Source organism: Pongo abelii, chromosome 10 (assembly GCF_028885655.2).
Source record: "Pongo abelii isolate AG06213 chromosome 10, NHGRI_mPonAbe1-v2.0_pri, whole genome shotgun sequence".
NCBI lineage: Eukaryota > Metazoa > Chordata > Mammalia > Primates > Hominidae > Pongo > Pongo abelii.
The window spans coordinates 123,958,915-123,972,149 of record NC_071995.2 but is presented as its reverse complement, the minus strand read 5'-3'; the positions used below and the strand labels follow the sequence as shown (position 1 = coordinate 123,972,149).

At 51.8% G+C, this 13,235-nt stretch overlaps 1 protein-coding gene across 5 annotated transcripts in view; it reads right to left on the bottom strand.

Annotated features, from left to right (window-relative positions):
• The window catches only part of AACS (acetoacetyl-CoA synthetase), a 79,261-nt gene that overhangs the window by 41,236 nt on the left and 24,790 nt on the right, over positions 1–13,235 (bottom strand). For all 5 annotated transcript variants that reach the window (XM_024256864.3, XM_024256865.3, XM_024256866.3 and 2 more), the window contains exon 5: positions 10,716–10,813. In XM_024256864.3, coding sequence (XP_024112632.2) covers positions 10,716–10,813 — 98 coding nt within the window. The remainder of the gene's footprint in view (positions 1–10,715; positions 10,814–13,235) is intronic.

Sequence of the window (13,235 nt, the reverse complement as noted above, 5' to 3'; positions counted from 1 at the left end):
ACAACTTATATCTGAGAACAACCACCATGCCAAGGAAGGCATCAATATCAAGAAATACCAGAAGTATTTACAGACATATACTGAAATAGGAAGAGTATAGAGTGTGTGTCTGCACTACCAAAAAGATTCCCCACTTTACAGAAAGAGCCTATTAGCACAGCTCTGCTAGTGTATACAAAAGATTCATCTTCCAAAGAGGCCGCAACAGCAAAGCAAAGTGGCCCCATATTTTGGTTCTCGGAATCTTCAATTAAAGAGGAACCTGAATCCTCCAAGCAGTGCATTTATGCCAACCAATGGCATAAGCCCACACGTGTATACACTAGTTAACGAGCCCCATCTTAGAAGGCAGGATCGCCACACCCATGTCTCCGGTCTGTACTGCATGTGGAGTCTGCAGTCCAGCCAAGGGCATTGCTTTCCTGAAACAGGGGATTGCTCCATGCAGGAAAGGGCTTGTTCTTGGAACTCATAACATTCACCGACACTCCCTGAGTGTTAGTCCAGACTATTAGTTATTAACAGATTATTAATGTTAGTAACAGATTAAAGCACTCTCAGACAAGGCTTCTATTCACTTCCCTCCTGGCCATGCTCAAGGTTACACTGTGTTAAGAGACTGCCATCCACAAACATGGGTAGGCATCGCCCAGATGGCTGCTATTCCCTCCCACGTGAGCCTGATGCAAGCAGTTCAAGACCAACACCTGGGGCTACCCCCAGGGCACATACAGTGGCCCCAGAACCTCTGAGTAAGGACTTCACAGGACAGGGCTCTCCACCCTGGCTGCCTGGTAGCACCGCCTGCGGTGGGACTATTAAGTTAATTAAGCTCATTAGGATAACTAATTAACGGGTCAGGAGCGGTGGGCCTTTGTTTTCAGAGCTCCCCGGTGACTCTTAGCAGGGAAGCAGAAGCGCTGACTGTGAGAGAGTCTAAGGGGCAGAGTGTTGGGGGAGGGAGGCTGGGCAGCTCAAAGTGTAGTCCCAGGGCAGCCAGTCAGCCTCACCTGGGGCCCCAGACCTAATGAATCGGAAACTCTGCAAGGGACCCAGCAATCTGTTCTCACCAGCCGTCCAGATGATCCTGAGGTGTGACAAAATTTGAGAATCTCTGTGCTAAGAGTTCTAGGATTGAGAGTTTACTCAACACTGTCCAAATTCCCAAACTAGAAGCTGAATTAACAGAGAAGAGTAGGGAGTAGAAAGCATTTGTTTATTCCATGTGCTAGGTACCAGGCACCGTGCCAGGGAACCAGACAGACAGGGTTCCCACTCCCCGGAACATACGATCTACCAGAAACACAACAAGAAAACAATTGCAAATGTTATTGTTTTCCATTTCCAATGTTTTGGTAAACTACACTCAAAATTAGGTAGCCAGGGAAAGAAAAAGAGAGAAAGAATTAAAGCCATAAGGAAAAACTAATGATGGACTTGACCAGCAAAACCAAAAATCATTTTTCCAAAACAACCAATAACATAAGCTTATTAGCAGCCATGGTGGCTCACGCCTGTAATCCCAACACTTTGGGAGACGAGCTTGGACAGCTACAAAAAAAATTTTTTATTAAATTAGCAGAGCACCTGTAATCCCAGCTACGTGGGAGGCTGAGTGGGGAGGATTGCTTGAGCCCAGGAGCTCGAGGCTGCACTGAACTATGTTCGCACCACTGTACTCCAGCCTGGGCAACAGAGAAAGACCCTGTCTTAAAATAAAATAAAAGTAAGCTTCTTGAAAAATCTGATCAAGAAAAAACCTAGCATTTCGGCCGGGCACAGTGGCTCACGCCTGTAATCCCAGCACTTTGGGAGGCCGAGGCGGGCAGATCACTTGAGGTCAGGAGTTTGAGACCAGCCTAACCAAAATTGAGAAACCCCATCTCTACTAAAAATGGAAAAATTAGCCAGACACGGTGGCCCATACCTATAATCCCAGCTACTCGGGAGGCTGAGGCATGAGAATCGCTTGAGCCTGGGAGGCAGATGTTGCAGTGAGCTGAGATCATGCAGCCTAGGTGATAGAGCGAGACTCCATCTCAAACAAACAAACAGAAAAGGAAACCTAACATTTCCATTTACCTCTTGTAGAACACTTACTGTGTGTCAGGTGCTGCCCTAAGCACTGGACCAATATTCACTCATTTACTGCTCAGAATGACCTTGGACGTGGGCGCCCTTATCACCCTCATATTGCAGGTGACTAAGCTGAAGCATGTGGCCTCTCAAAATTAGAAATCACACCTGACTATAGAATAAAAGATTCATGAGCCAGAAAACAACGTTTAATAGATTTTGAAATCCAGATAGAATGGATGACTTCTCAAGAAAATATAAATTACCAAAATTTATTCAAAAAGCACCACAGCTGAAGTGACAAAGGTCTACCTCCTCCAGGGACACCAGGGTGGGCAGCTCTGCAGGCGAGCACCACCAAGTCTCTGTAAGCTACAGCATCCCTTCTGTGTAAGCCATTACAGAAGGCGGAGAAAGACAGGAAACACACAAACTAAAAGAGAGAGAGAGATTATAGACCAATGTTATTGACTACAGCAACAGGCTAACGGAGGGGGAAATCGCATGATTATCTTGGAAGCTTCTGATAAAAGGCAACATGCTTTCCACCCATGCTTTAATTCAGCTGGAAACTGAAGGAAACTTCCTCACTGACAAAAGGTATCTGGCAGACACCTGACGGCACACATCACACTTGGTAAAAGATGAGATGTCCAGTGAGAAAAGAACATGCAAGACACCCACCCCCAGCCCACCTGCACCTGTGCTGAACACCCCCACCTACGTCCCGGGGTGGGAACTAGAAACAGTTTGCCCCCTGCACACAATGGGAACGGCTGCACACAAAATCTGTGAAAGTCACCAGAAAAACCACTAGAACAAATCAAAGTTAGGCAAGGTGGCCACATATAACTCAATCCAGCAAAATAAATAGTGGTGTTAAACCCCAGCAATACAGTTTGAAAAGGTAATGAGGGCCAGGAGCGGTGGCTCGCGCCTGTAAACCCAACACTGGGAGGCCAAGGCGGGTGGATCACTTGAGGATCAGGAGTTCAAGACCAGCCTGGCCAACATGGTGAAACCCCATCTCTACTAAAAATACAAAAATTGGCCAGGCGTGGTGGCGCACGCCTGTAGTCTCAGCTACTTGGAAGGCTGAGGCAGGAGAATGACTTGAACCTGGGAGGCAGAGGTTGCAGTGAGCTGAGATCATGCCACTGCACTCCAGCCTGGGTGACAGACTGAGACTCTGTCTCAGAAAAAAAAAAAAAAAAAAAAAGGTAATGAGAAAAACAGAACAAAAGAAAATGAGAAAGTCAATGAGAAAAACAGAACAAAAGAAAATGAGAAAGTCACTAAAGGATTTTTTTTTTAAGACAGGGTTTTGCCCTGTCACCCAGGCTAGAGTACAGTAGACAGATCACAGCTCACTCAGACTCAACCTCCCAGGCTGAGGATCAGGCTGTGCACCACCACACCCAGCTAATTTATTTCTATTTTGTAGAGATGGAGTTTCGCCATGTTGCCCAGGCTGGTCTCAAACTCAGGGACTCAAGTGATCCATCTGCCTCAGCCTCCCAAAGTGCTGGGATTACAGGTGTAAGCTACCCAGCCCAGCCCTCTAAAGAATATTTAATCTGGGAGAGAGATAGAAACAAACACTGGTTCGGATCCACTTGTTAAAAGGTGTGTACTGGATAGTAGAAAGGTGACGAAAGTTAAAAAAGAAAGAAAAGAAAAAGATAAAAAGGTGTACAGTGGAGAGAAGCAGAAACGAGACTGGTCTGAAGCTACTGCGACAGCACCCATGAGAGACGGCAGTGCCTAGCCGGGGTCACGGAGGAACCGAGGAACCGAGGAACTGCTCAATCAAACATATGAAGGAGGACAGTGGAGAGGCGGCAAGAACAGCCAACGGTAGGGAAGGGAGTGAAAAGGTGTGGGGCACAGCCCGAGCTCCTGGTTTGGCAGGGGTGTAGTGGCGGAGGTTATTGAGATGGGGCTCCCCCTGGGGACTTGTGAGCTCATCTGGGGCTCCCTGAGTCTTGAGAACTTCTGGCAGCCCCGCCAGTGCTGACTGGACAGGGGGAAGGAAGGCTGGAAGTGCTCTAAGGATGCACAGTCATGACAGGAACGAGGGGTCTTCCTCCAGCTGAACAGCTTGGCCACTGCGGAAGGCACGGGAGGAGGCGCAGACCGAACCAAGCCTCTCTCTACTCCCGCCACTTCCTCTGCCCCTCAGCAAAGCTCACAGCAGGCGGGTGAGGGACAAAGAAATGACTGTGACATTATTACAGAGACGCCCTTGGAGCCGCCCCAACGCAGCTTTTTTTTTTTAAGTAAAACCATTAAGTAAAACATTGGCCAACTTCAGCATCAGTTTAAAAAAAGTGCATGGGCTATTCACAATAGCAAAGACTTGGAACCAACCCAAATGTGCAACAACGATAGACTGGATTAAGAAAATGTGGCACATATACACCATGGAATACTATGCACCCATAAAAAATGAAAAGTTCATGTCCTTTGTAGGGACATGGATGAAGCTGGAAACCATCATTCTCAGCAAACTATCACAAGGACAAAAAACCAAACACTGCATGTTCTCACTCATAGGTGGGAATTGAACAATGAGAACACATGGACACAGGAAGGGGAACATCACACTCCGGGGTCTGTTGTGGGATGGGGGGGGAGGGATAGCATTAGGAGATATACCTAATTCTAAATGACGAGTTAATGGGTGCAGCACACCAACATGGCACATGTATACATATGTAACAAACCTGCACATTGTGCACATGTACCCTAAAACTTAAAGTATAATAAATAATAAAATAAAATAAAAGTGCATGGGACATGCAGGTGACAGGGACTTGGCCCCTGGCCTCAGGACATCAGGCCTTCGGTCACCGTCTACTTCCTCCCTCCTCCATTTCAAGGGTACCCCCGGTACCCCTTCCTCAGTGACGCCCTTGGTGGACAAAGACTATTTCCTACTACCTCTTCTTCTATTCTAAATGGCTACACAGAGGTGGCTGCAGAAAGCCCCAAAATGGTGCCCCCCAGGAGTCCAGCAGCAACAGGCCGAGTCTGCAGGCAGGTGGCACTCAGGTCCCACCAGCATTTACTCCACAGGCCACCAGGGCTGGCCCTCCTTGGGTCTGATGCTAACATACACCCTGTCCAAAACCATCAGAAGAAGATAATGTCCAGAAATGGTCCTTCCTGGCACCAAACCCTCCTGGACTGAGAATGCCACCCCTTCCTCCTCCCCAGCCACTTCTGATGGGCAGGAGACCGGGAAAGAAGCATCCAGGAGAGAAGCCTCCACCCTCTAGACCACCGCCTGGGCACTGGCACTGGAACAAGGGGTCCAAACAGAAGCTCACCCCCAGCCAGGTGAGCCCCTCTTCCCCATTCTCAGTGCCCAGATGCACCTCCCGAGAGCAAGTGCCTGCCCTTCCTGGAAAGACACCACGTCCACTTACCTAAGTGCATGTACAGCGATTTCTCAGACACTTTCATGTCCTGCTGGGACTTGGGTGTCTCTCTGTTTACTTCTGAGGCTGTCTCTATGCAAATATCAAGGTAACACATTCAACCTACTCTAAGGCCATGGTCCTTACTCCTCCCTTTCCCGGCCACATGGCCCTGGACAAGGCATCCCTGCACCTGGCTCCCTCCAGCCCCAGCCACCCCTTATGCAAAGTGAGTCCCAACACTCCTGACGCCCAAGCTCCCTCACCCACAGGTAAGAGGCCTGTCCAGACCTTGGCTGTAGCGAACACACAAGCCACGAATGGCATGTCTACACTGGCGCCCTCTCTGTGCCCAGGATTCTAAGATGTACCAAGAGTTCTTGGTTTAGTGGGGAAGAAATGATTGCCAGTAAAACATATTGAGCATTTACTGAATGCTTACTATGTGCCAGGCCCCAGTCTGAGCTCGTTAGAGGCACTCACTCCCCTTCACAGCCTTAAGAGAGGAGCAATAAGGCTGGGCGCGGTGGCTCATGCCTGTAATCCCAGCACTTTGGGAGGCCAAGGCAGGCGGATCACAAGGTCAGGAGATCGAGACCAGCCTGGCTAACACGGTGAAACCCCGTCTCTACTAAAAATACAAAAAATTAGCCGGACTTGGTAGTGGGCGCCTGTAGTCCCAGCTACTTGGGAGGCTGAGGCAGGAGAATGGCGTGAACCCGGGAGGCAGAGCTTGCAGTGAGCTGAGATCGCGCCACTGCACTCCAGCCTGGGCGACAGAGCGAGACTCTGTCTCAAAAAAAAAAAAAAAGAGGGGCAATAGTATCCACTCCCTATTCCTGATAGGCAGGAACAGGGTGAGTGACTTGCCCGAAGCCTCACAACAGGCCAGAGGCATGGCCGGGCTGCAGCCTGGCTGGTCTGATGTGGGTGCTGGTGCTCCCCATCACTGTGCTGGCTCCACTCAGAGAAAAGTAACACCATACATGGAACAGAACACCAAAACAGCAGAACAGATTCCGGTGCTGAGACACTGCAGCAGACCGAATCAGGAGGAAGAGGAGGAAACCCAGGAAGCCACTGAAGACAGCATCTCCTAAGCCCTGCGTCAAGAATAAGCAGGTCCCACAGGGTAGGCGGGAGGGAGAAGAGGCTGATCTGAACAGAGGACATAGAGATCAACTCCCAGGGGCAGGTGGAGTGGGGCCCAGAGGAAGACCTGCCAGGAAGCCTGAGGCCAGGGAAGAAACAGAGGGGGCCAGCCTGGGAGAGCCCCGGAGGGCGGCAGAGAATTTCCACAAGGAAGCTGGGATCTCAGAGAACTAGCCCAGTACAGGGTGAAAGGACTGAGACTGCCAGTGATCTGGGGCTCAAATACCACAGGACCCCAGGCACGGTGACAGTGATCAGGCTACAAAGACAAGTGTTTCTGAATCAGAGGTCTGGCCCCTAGCCCTATGAAAAGACTCAGGGGTCCTCTGACACAGCTGAAGTTTTCCTGGCTGGACCAGCAGGGATCAAGATCTCGAGCATCCAAAACCAGCTGTCAGCCTGTCCTGGCCCAGGAGAGCTGCTCGAGGACGGCTTTCATGTTGCAACAAAACAAACACACCTATGAACATGTGTCTGACCTGAATACGGTGCTTAGCAACCAATCAAGCATTGAAACCAACAGCCGGTGTCGAATCATGCTGACAGCCACCCAGAGCGAACAAGAATGGCTGTCCTATTTACACACACACACACACACACACACACACAGCCACCTGATGGCACTTCAGGAGGACAAGGCCTGCAGGCTACAGGCTGGGCTCTCTGGTGTGCACGGATCAGAGGGTGGCCTTCCCTGACATCTCTGAAAATGCCAAAGGCTCAAAGGTAAACAGTGAAACAAAAAACCCAAAGCCATCTAAAGACTCAAGACCTAGAGATCTTGCTGGGGCTGGAAAGGTCGGGAACCTTTAGAACAGAGCACTTCCCCAACTGGCGATGCCCTCCGAGCCCAAAAGCATTAGTAAGGCAAGCTGAGATGCCCAGGCAGGCAGCAGAGAGCGGGCAGAAGGAGGTGGGCAGCGGTGGGAGAGAGCCCGGAATGGGTAGAAATAAAGCACAGGGGAGTGACGGAGGCCAGAAACGCGTTCCCCCAGTGTCATTGAATAAAGACGGATGCCCCAGCACTCCCTGGACAGCCCACTGCCGTCTGTGGCTCTGCAGCAGAGAGGGTCCCTTCAGCACCCAGCGCAGCCAGCCGAGGAGCTCTCAGTGGACAGGCGCGTGAACCCACGAGTCAAACGGTGCGACTCCATCAACAGAGACCAGAAATCAACGCAGGATTTGTAGGAGAGTGGCAATTTCCCTTTACAATATTCTCTGAGATTCAAAGAAATATAATTTCAAAGCAAGCGAAAACATGATTCCAAAGGGAAGACATTCACGTTTCATTGCAGTTTCTGAAGAGCGCCCCTTACTGAAAACGGGGCACAGTCTGAAGTTTAACACAGTGATGCTGCAAATTAAAAACGGGATCTCTTTTTTAAGTAGAGATCTGCAAACCGATGCAGGAACTGTCCACGAGACCAGAACCCATCAGCCTCGGCTCAGTTCCAGCCCCACCTCGTCAGAAACTCCAGGAATTCATCCCTGTTAGTTTTAGCCCCTGAACAAGGATGGTAAACGGAGGGTGAGCAGAGGCTTTCGCGCGGTCGACCTGTGCCAGGTCCTTACTCAGCTCCAACAGCGGGTGTCCAGGTGTCTATGGGACCAAGTGCTGCGAACATGGCATCCACGCAGGGCTTCCCATGCTGGGTGCATGCGGCCAGGAGTGCTGCCCAATAATGCCTGCCAGGAAGCCACCAAATGCCAACAGACTCCCTGCCAACCGGCTGGATCTCGGTTCGAGTGCGAGTAACGCGCGTCACACACACCTCCATTTCCGGCAGGATGGAGTCTGTACCCTGGACACTAGCAAAATGAGGGACAGAGAGAAGTGTCTCAGCAGGAGGCAGGTGGCCCTGTTTTCTGACCTGAGATGCAGCCACAGGGCCTGGGACTGTTCACTTCCCAGAAGCTGCGGGAGCCACGCGGCGAGCAGAGCCATGCTGCCATCTAGTGCGCCCAGCAGCTCGGCCAGCACTTCCTGCTCCAGAGGTGGCTCAGGGAGGCTGTGATTCCAGAAAACCCTGGACCAACCCCGGCCAGGAAGCAGTGTCCCGGAGGCCATGTTTGCTACAGAGCCATGCATCCCTCCTGGGTCCTGCCAGGATGGGCAGATCCTGCCGGACTGGAGTCAGCGGGGAGTGACGTGCACAGGACAATGACCCAGCGAGGCTGGATGCATCTGTGAGAGGCTGGGGTCCAGCCCTGCCACTGCAGCCATGCAGAGTCAGAGGCTCTCCCTCTCTCCACCCCCTGGCCTCAGACAAACCACCAAAGGCCGATTCCAGGAGCTCTGACATCACCTCTCCGGGGAAGGGGGCTACACTCCAGCCCTGGGAGGCCATGATCACTCCCCTTCCACACACAGCTCTCCCAGCCTCTCACAACCCGCTTACAAAAGGTTAGTCATAATTTAACTCAAAACACACCCATCTCCCAACTAGTTAAAACAGTAGCTAACACTTACTGGGCTGGCCTGGAGGGTCACACCCTGTCCCTGGCTCCACACAAACATGGCTCCTGCCGTCTGCACAGGCTCCCTGCAGTTGCACTAACATTACTGCCGTTCTCCCTCTGGGGACACCAGGGAGCCTGCCCAAGGACACTGATCAAGGAAGCTGCATGGAGCAGAGGCAGCCAGCCTGCCCGGCCTTGAGCACACCGGGCCATCCTGCCGTCTCGCCCTGTGGCCCTTCCCTCTGCCCTGGACAGCCTGGCTCAAGGTCGGCTGAGAGGTCTGAGTGTCCAGGAACCCCACCCCTCCAGACCCTCCCACAAGGACACCATTGGCCCCAGCAGCCCAGGCAGCCCCCACAGAGGGCCCCAGGGACAGGAGAGGCCACAGGTTGAGTTTCTGTCTCAGGTCAGTCTCTGCGGACCTGGGGAGGTCCTGGGGTGAGATGGCCTGGGAAAGAACACAGGAAAGTTCCAGAAGGCAGGGCACGGCCATCCAGCCACACAGTACAGATCTACAGGGTGGCCACGCCCTCCCTGAACCCAGCAGGGATCCATCATTAGCCCAGCTGGCGCTGCGGCCTGATGCACGGCCAGCCAATCTCACTCCTCCGGGCCTGTGTCTCATCTCTCCTCCCATGGTGTGGAGAAAGGACACTCCTCCTCCAAAACCTTACTGAAAAAGCAAGCCTCTAAGTAGACATGATTTCTAAGCTCACACCCAAAAGCCTCACCTGTGGATAAGCACAGACACCAACTCCGCGCACTGGGTTTTAAAGGGCCAGCGGCCACACCTGCAGCTGGTGCTGCTGACTGACGCACGGCACAGGGCCCGGCCCAGAACAGAGGCAGCTGGCACCAGGAGGAGCGGTCAGGGACACGGATGCTGCATGTCCTGTAACAGGGTCTCATGGCTCCTGAAGGTCCCTCACGCCCCAAGGCTCTGCAGCCAGGGGAGGCCCTGGCTGGAGAGTGGGGACCCCAGGAAGACCCGCTCTGCAGCTGCTTCATTTGCCCCATGGAGAGACCTATAGGCTGGGGGGCCCCAGTGGGGATCAGCACATGCTTCCGGCCCTGCCTGGGCCACTCTGGGCAGCTGGACACACTCTGAGGTGGTTTGAGGACAGAGAGGCCACCCTCCTGGGGTGCACACCCACACAGCATGGGTCCAGAGGAAGGGGCTGGTAACAGCAGAAACCAACACAAGGAGGTCCCAGGGAACTTCTGCAGGCAGAACTTTGAGAACAAAAATCTAGAGAACTGTCCTCAGAGGACACACACTTAGCAAACCTCACGTGGTCACTAAATCCCAGGTGAGGAAGACAGGGCTCGACCTTAGTAGACCTTAACAACACTGGCTGCTGCATACGCCACCTGCCCACATCTTCGATGAATACGGCGAGGAGCGGGGGAACGTCAGGACTGCTTGAAAGGAAGAACCAGACGCAAGTCCTTCTGGCTTCTTCTTTCCCCATAGAGGCGGCTGCAACGCCACCTCCTCCCGCTGGGCTCACGCTGCTGTCTGGCTCCCCTGGGAATTCAGCCCATGCAGCCCCTGCCCAGGATGCTCACAGGGCAAGGGGTGCCCCCTGTCAGACCCTGACTCACATTCACACCGAAGTCTGGGGACGTGGAGCTCCAGATGGCACCAATGCTTGCCGCAGCCAGCATCGCCTCGACAGCGTGCTCACTGTTGGGTAAATAACCTGTGGAGAAAATACAGGAAGAAGCCTTGGGTTCAGGGTGTATGGGAGGTAGCAGATGTCCAAAAGGTTCCCCTGACAGCCAGGGTCAGAGTGGGAAGGGGGCTGTCCTTGAACTGCCTGAGGATCCTGACCACCAGCCCCCGCCCAGATGGATCGCCCGCTGCCAGCCTGTCCACTCCCCACCATCCCCCTGCAATCCATTCTCCATGCTCTGATGACAATGACTCCGTGGCCTCTCCTCCCTCTGCTCCCCCTCCCTCCCTGGGATCTGGTCACAGCAGCCTTCTTCCGACTCCTCAGTTGTCCTAATCACCTCCTGCCTTTGCACAGCTGTCTGATCTGCTGAACACTCCTCCACGCACATCAGCAGTCTCCACTCAGTGTGCGCTCATCCTGCAGCTCTTTACTCAAATGAAACTTCCTCAGAGCAGCCTTCTCCAAGGCCATCTTGCCCCCAACCCGGGGAACTCAGGTCCCCCAACTAGTTACCTGCAAAGCACACTGTATTTCTCCTTCACTAAACTTAGCATAACTGCAAATGAATAATCACCTGTGTAACTGGCTGTTTAGTATCTGGTTCTCACATGAGGGCTGGGACTTTGCCTGTCTTGTTCTTTGCTTTACCAAATGCCTTTTACTATGCCCTGCACATCAAGGGTCCTCAGATATTTGCTGGCTGGCAGATGGATGGATGGATAGATGGAAGGAAAGAATAAAGGACAGATGGCTGGCAGATGGATGGATGGATGGATGAGGGATGATGAATGGAGGATGGATGGATGAATGAATGGACGGATGACAGATGGAGGATAGATAAATGGATGGAGAGATGGATGATGGGTGAATGGGTAGGTAGAGAGAAGAATGTATAGACAGTTGGATGGATGATGTATGAGGGATGATGAATGGAAGATGGATGGATGAATGGATAGATAATGAGTGAAGGATAGATGAGTGGATGGAGAGATGGATGATGGGTGAATGGGTAGGAAGAGAGAAGAATGTATAGACAGTTGGATGGATGGATAGTTGGATGGATGGTGGATGAGGGATGATGAATGGAAGATGGATGGATGAATGGGTAGATGATAGGTGGAGGACAGATGAATGGATGGATAGATGGATGATGGATAAATGGGTAGGGGGAGAGAAGAATGTATAGACGGATGGATGGATGGTAGGATAAATGATGGATGAGGGATGATAAATGGAAGATGGATGGATGGATGAATGGGTAGATGATGGGTGGAAGATAGATGAACGGATGGATGGATGGGTAGGTGGAAAGAAGAATGTATAGACGGATGAATGGATAGTTGGATAAATGATGGATGAGGGATGATGAATGGAGGATGGATGGATGAATGGGTAGATGATGGGTGGAGGGTAGATGATGGGTGGAAGATAGATGAATGGATGGATGATGGGTAAATAGGTAGGTAGAGAGAAGAATGTATAGATGGATGGATGGATAGATGGATGAATGATGGATGATAAATGGAAGATGGATGGATCAATGGGTAGATAATGGGTGGAAGATAGATGAGTGGATGGAGAGATGGATGATGGATGGATGGGTAGGTGGAGAGAAGAATGTATAGACAGATGGATGGATGGATAGTTGGATGGATGATATATGAGGGATGATGAATGGAGGATGGATGGATGAATGGGTAGATGATGGGTGGAGGATAGATAAATGGATGGATAGAGGGATAATGGGTAAATGGGTAGATGGAGAGAAGAATGTATAGACAGGATTGATGGGTGGATGGATAAATGATGGATGAGGGATGATAAATGGAAGATGGATAGATGAATGGGTAGATGATGGGTGCAGGATAGATGGATGGACGATGGATGGATGGGTAGGTGGAGAGAAGGATGGATAGATGGATGGGCAGATGGATGGGCTGATGGATGGCTGCACAGACAGGTGGACTGGTGGATGGTTGGTTGGATGAATAGAGAGGAGAGGGAATGAAGAACACAAGCAGTACTGTCAAGAGCCATATTCAAGCCTATAAGGGGCAGAGGTCCTCAGGCCCTCCATCTCCTAGCAGGCTGGCTTTCATGACAACAGAGGCAGGGAATCCTCAGGGCCACAGAGACTATGATCAATTAACCAGATCACTCTACACGTTCCAGAGGAAAGGACCTGTACAGTAGGGCAGAAGGCAGTCGCGAGACGAAGGGCCACGGCCAAGGCCTCATCAGAGCAAGGTGCAGCTACCCAGGTGCACCCCCAGGGGTCCCTGGTCAGCTGGTTCCCTTTGTCACTCCTTTCCCCCCTGCAGTGGGTATTTCTCTTTGTCTAGATTCACACGCGACTCCCCTGCTGGGCCATAGGCATCCAAGGGGCAGGGGTCACACCGCCACGGGGTTCCACCCACATCCGGCAGATGGTTGGCGTTTGCTGAGT